Source organism: Alligator sinensis, unplaced genomic scaffold (genome assembly GCF_000455745.1).
Source record: "Alligator sinensis unplaced genomic scaffold, ASM45574v1 scaffold492_1, whole genome shotgun sequence".
Classification (NCBI taxonomy): Eukaryota; Metazoa; Chordata; order Crocodylia; family Alligatoridae; genus Alligator; species Alligator sinensis.
The window spans coordinates 1,020,567-1,026,184 of NW_005842186.1; the positions used below are offsets into that span (position 1 = coordinate 1,020,567).

Sequence of the window (5,618 nt, forward strand, 5' to 3'; positions counted from 1 at the left end):
AAGAGTTTCTTACCCCTAGAACCAAGGTTTCCAGGGGCAGCACATAGCACAGGAAAGGCCAGGGCCAGCCACGGAGGGTGGCTTCTGACCCCCCTTTTTGCTTGGACCAGGTGAGATGGTTTCATGTACATCGCTGCTGGGAGGTATCAGTAGCATGAGCCATCCTGTCACCTCCAGGAACAATGGTTCTGGGGGTTGGCTCCAAGACCTCAGTACAGTTCACTGAGGCAATCCTCAGAGTCAATCAAAGTTGGGATATTCTCCAGTGGGAAATAAACTCCATTCCTGAGCCTTCCTGGAGCTTGGAGTGCTGGAGCTCTAGCTCCATCCCAAATGCTCAGCTCTAGATTTGCAGACAACCCTTGTTCCCACCTTCTCTACCCACCCCTCTGACATTCAGATCCAGCCCATCTTTCACAAGGAGCAAGACAGTCAGGGATCTGAGGAAAGATCCCTAGGCCTCTGATGAAGGGGGAGAGATGGGTTGCCTGTGAGAAGACAACTAGGGGAGGGAATAGGATAGAAAAATCATGGAGGAGCAGGGAGAGAGACAAAAATATTCTGTAAGAGCACGGGAGACTGCATGAAGCCCCAGGTCAGCACATATCATCTAGGGCATATGTCGGGGGGGCGCAGCGCCCTGGCCTAGCAATCTTTACAATGGAAGCCCTTCTCCATCTCTCACCAGCCACCTGCAGCATCACAGCTGCGCTGCTGTAGTCCTGGACTCTGACAAAGCAGGTGAAACTGCCCTCGTCAGAGATCTGCACCCTCCGCAGCAGCAGTGAGACGTTGCCCTGGGGCAGCTGGTCGTAGAAGAGGGCCGTGCGGTTGACATATCCTCCACCCTGGTCGGCTAGCTGATCCTGCCCGCCAGAGAAGCTGTGCACCAGGCGCTTGGTGTCAGTCAACTGCCAGATGAGACTGAGCTTGTCCAGGCTGAAGTTGGCATCGGGAGAGAAGGAACAGCAGAGGGTGGCATCTCGTCCAAAGAGGGCAACCACAGGGTCATCAGGGACCTGGATTTCTATAGCACCTGGGGTCAGAAAGCACACAAACAGGCATAGCAGTGAGACAGGCCCAAAGCTACACAACACTGTGCAAACCAGGGGCCTTAGAGCAGAAGGCCCCAGAGAACAAGAGGTCACCTCATCTCAGCTTCCCCTTCCCCTTCCCCTTCCCCTTGAATGGGTGCCAAGAAATCCTTGGGAACAAGATGGAGGATGCCTAGGGATTTACCCCCAAGACCACAGCACTGGGGTTCCTGTCCATTTCCCTCTCTGCCAATGTTTGCTCCATCACTAGTGGGACCAAACTTTCTCCTTGCCTCTGTCTTTCCCTGGCCTGGCATTACATAGTGCTCTCATTGCTCATGGGGCTTGCCCTGAAATCAGCGGTAGCTCTGTGGGGGTCTTTCAGGATTGTGATGGATATAATATGCTACCATCAAAATGCAGCCAGCTCTGAGGATGAACATGGCAGCTGCTTGGAAGCCCACAACAACCCAACAGTTCATGGTAGAACGTGAAGAACTCCCCTGAATCCCACTTGTACGGCAGGGAGGATAGGATGCATAGTATCTACCTGAATCTGACCTGGACTCTAGAGCTCTTCTGAAGTCTAATGATCACTCATGGTCAGCAGGAGAACGCTCATCTGAAAGACAGTGCTGCCAATAATAAAGCAGAACCCCTAGCAATGGGGGTCACATCAGCGGTGATTCCTGAGGAAAAGCACCCCTTACTGATGCACACGGATGCTATCTTTCAGCATGCCGCTTCCCTTAGACTTCTCTTATCCAAGCAAGCACCAACCCAGCCCATGCCTGCTTAGCTTTGGGTGCTTTCACACCCATCCCACCACAAAGAAAGTCCTTTCTGAACACAATGCACACAACACCCTGCAGCCATTCAACCCAAGGTCAGGGCAGGATACAGGTGATCTGACAGCCTTCCTGGGCCAGGAGACTACTCTCAGGAGGCATGGAAGATGGGTGCTGTGTCCCAATCCTGTGGCACTGCTGCCCTCAGCTGTCTGAGAGCAGTAGCTGCACCCTCTTCCAATGACAGACCTGCAGATGGAGCTGTCACAGGGGAATCACAGCCATCCAGACCTTAAGGTAACCCCCTGCTCAGCTCACCTCTGTATTGGGACAGTATATTTATGCTGCAACTTCTGCCTTGGTGATAATCCTGTAACTCAACCCATGTCAGCTCTGCAATACTGCAAGCATCAACAGTAAACAATCCCCCTCTACTAGAAACACGAAGGATGGAGTCTCATCTGCTACAGCTCTTTGCCATTCACAGTAGGGGGGCTTCAAGCAAGGCAAGGGTCTGCTTTCATACCTGTGGCTGTAATAGGAAGCGAAAGAGGTAGTCTGCATGGTTTTTACTCTGCTTTCAGAAGAAATTCAGAGAGCAAATCAGCATTGTGAGCAAATTGTAGCTGATCCTGCACTGATACACAGCAAAGACTGAAACTTATCACTGAAGCAACAAGAGAAATCTCAGCCCTGGAGGCTACTATTCACATTCCAGCAATGCCCAGAGGTTGCAACGAGAACCAGTTTCCTGGCATGGTAGAATGGCAGAATCATAGACAATGAGGGTTGGAAGAGACCTCAGGAGGTCACATCTAGTCCAACCCCCTGCTCAAAGAAGGACCAACCCCAACTCGATCGTCCCAGCCAGGGCTTTGCCGAGCTGGGCCTTAAAAACCTCCAAGGATGGAGATTCCACAACCTCTCTAGGAAACCTCTTCCAGTGCTTCACTATCCTCTTAGTGAGAAAGTTATTCCAATATCCAACCTACACCTCTCTTGCTGCAACTTGAGACCATTGCTCCTTGTTCTGTTAACTGCCACCACTAAGAACAGTTTAGCTTCATCCTCTTTGAAATCACCCTTCAGGTACTTAAAGACTGATATCAAATCCCCACTCAGTCTTCTCTTCTCTAGACTAAATAAGCCCAGTTTCCTCAGCCTCTCCTCATAAGTCATGTGCCCCAGCCCTCTCACCATTTTCATTGCCCTCCACTAAACTCTCTCCTGTGATAGGCACAGTACAGGCAATTAGCAAGAGAGGATCTCTGCTCCAAATAGCTTATAGACTACACAGATCATACGGTCATGGGGAGCAGGAGGAAAAAGAGAGGCACGCTAAGGAAAAGTGACTTGCCCAAAATGCCCCAGCAGGGTAGAGGCAAGAGTAAAAAAACAGGTCACTGGACCTCAAACAGTACCATAGCTGCTAGCTGCCTTTGGGCACCTTTGCAGGATATCCTCAAGCCTTGATTTTTCCTGTAAGGCTGCATTCCCTCTGTCCTGACCTCTCGGCGCTGACCTGTTTCAGTCACTCGATTCCAACGGGAAATCCACCTTTCTCTTCAACCCTGTTGCATCCTCTTCCGAACCAACCGGTTTCTCCTATATGTCCACAGTTCTCTTTCCAGTCTCAAGATCTCACTCAAATAAGACACTACAGCCCTTGGTGCACATTCGCAGGAAGGAATCATTTTAACTCTGGTTCTAATGGCTCTTTGCTGAATCCTATTTTGTAATTTTCTGCCAGTTTATCATCTGGTGGGCTGTGAATAAGGCACCAATCTACTCCAATGAACACCACAGGTGCAACATTTCTGTCTTTGCAATCCTCCTAACTGCCTTTCTATGGTTCCTTGCAAATCATTAAAAAGAGAGAGAAAGAGATCTGTCAGCGGCGGGCAGCTTTTCCAAGAGCCCACCTGTGTTAAACAAGGACAGACAGCAAATACGAAGAGATGGGGATCAAAGGATGACACAAGAAATATCTGGAAGAGAAGGTTTCATAAGGGAAAAAACGAGGGGGGTGGGAAATATTGTGAAAGGAGAAGAAATAATGGAATAGCTAATTGCTTGGGGACTGCAGATGCAGGAAAAGACCTGCAGAGCAGACACGGCAAGGCAGAGGGGAAAATGGAGGCAAGAGAAAAGGAAAAGGCAGGAGAGATGGAGCAAGTCTTTTTTTGTTATAAAAAGTTTGCTCCAATTATCTGTGGGGGCACATTTCTCACAAGAAAACCACGCTCTCTCCAATCTCTCAGTCCTGATCCTCTCAAAGGAAACTTATACAACACTTCCCAGAGACGAGCCTACGAATTCCACTTCATCAACCTCCTGGATACTAAAAATCATAGACTAAATATAGACGCTGGATTTACGACACATTATAACCTGCCTGTCATCTGACTCCCCAGGTACTTCTCCACTATTCACCCCCCTTCTCTCCCCCCGACCCACCCTGCCTCTCATCCATTGACTCCCCAATCTACATCTTCACTGACTGCCCGTCTTGTATGCAGACCAGACCAGCCGCTGGCTTCTTTATTTTTCATTCCATCCAGGAAGAGCACACACCAACTGCAGAAACTTCCTCAGCCTGACGAAGGGTTTTTGAACCTGAAAGCTTGCTTAAAAATTGTTTTCCAATTATTTAAGTTGGTCTAATAAAAGATATCAGATTCACCCAAAGAACCTTGTCTGCCTATGTCCTTAGACCAACACGGCTACAACCTACACCCCTGCTCTAGATCAGGCACTTTTCACTGATGAGGCAGGATTCAGTGGTGCTTCAACTGTTTCAAGGAACCCAGAAACAATCTGAAAATGTTCCTGCTTCCAGAAACGGAGAGAGAGGTGTCACCGCTCTGGCCTCCTGCCATGCTGCAGCTGCCCCTGTCCTTGTCTTCAAAAGCTAACAGGTACTACCTCAAGCAGCCACTTGAGATCTTGCAAGGGTCAGCAACATGCACGACAGGGCCAGGTAGCTCTGTGCAACTCCTTGGGCGCTAGATGGCACCAGAGGTTTGACTTTAGTGCGGAACTGCCATGTCAAGGAACTACAGTGACACCTGCCTACGTCTCCAGGCTTCATCTGCCCTGGCCTTTAAACACAGAAACACCAAACCAGCTAGACCATGTGAATGCATCAGAATAGGATTTCCCGCACGTGGTGCAGTGCCATTCAGCTGCCCCTCCTATTCTAGCCCTAGGGTCCTCTCTGATCTGCCACTGCAATTCATCCCTGACCTGCAATTCATCCCCGACCTGTGACCGCCTCTACTTTCCCACCTCCCCACTGAGTGTTTGAGCACAGCTGTAGCATCATGGATTCAGCTCTGCTTTGTCCTCCTGCCGTGAGCAGCCCCAAAGCAGCACAAAGGCGAGTGACTCGCAGACAAGCGACTGTCAGACAGCCCAGAGCCTCATCCGCACAGCTCAGTCTCTTCCCACAGCATCACCTGGTCACCATCAGGAAGCTCCTTGAGAGGGCTGGAGGCAAGTGAAGTCGTTTGAATTCAATTGGGTCTTCCTGCCCCAAAGGATTGGGCACCGGCAGCAAGAGAGATTGTGTGACCTTACAGGGCCTCCTGATGGGCCAGCCAGGGCTGCCCAAGTGTGGAGACACCAAAGGAGAGAGCTCTCGTCTGGCAATGCTCCTGCCCAAGAGGCGGTCAGGACACAGCTGCATGAGTACAAGCATGGAGGCCATCAGTGCACTCAGCAATGCTGAGACATCCTGAGGGGCTTGCCATGGCTGGGCCGCTACCTTACCTCACCCTGCACCTTGAGGGAAAGA

At 50.4% G+C, this 5,618-nt stretch overlaps 1 protein-coding gene across 2 annotated transcripts in view; it reads right to left on the bottom strand.

Moving 5' to 3' along the window:
* Positions 1-5,618, bottom strand: part of CD276 (CD276 molecule) — a 48,202-nt gene that overhangs the window by 24,821 nt on the left and 17,763 nt on the right. For both annotated transcript variants that reach the window (XM_025207176.1, XM_006026265.3), the window contains exon 3: positions 686-1,036. In XM_025207176.1, the coding sequence (XP_025062961.1) occupies positions 686-1,036 (351 nt within the window). The remainder of the gene's footprint in view (positions 1-685; positions 1,037-5,618) is intronic.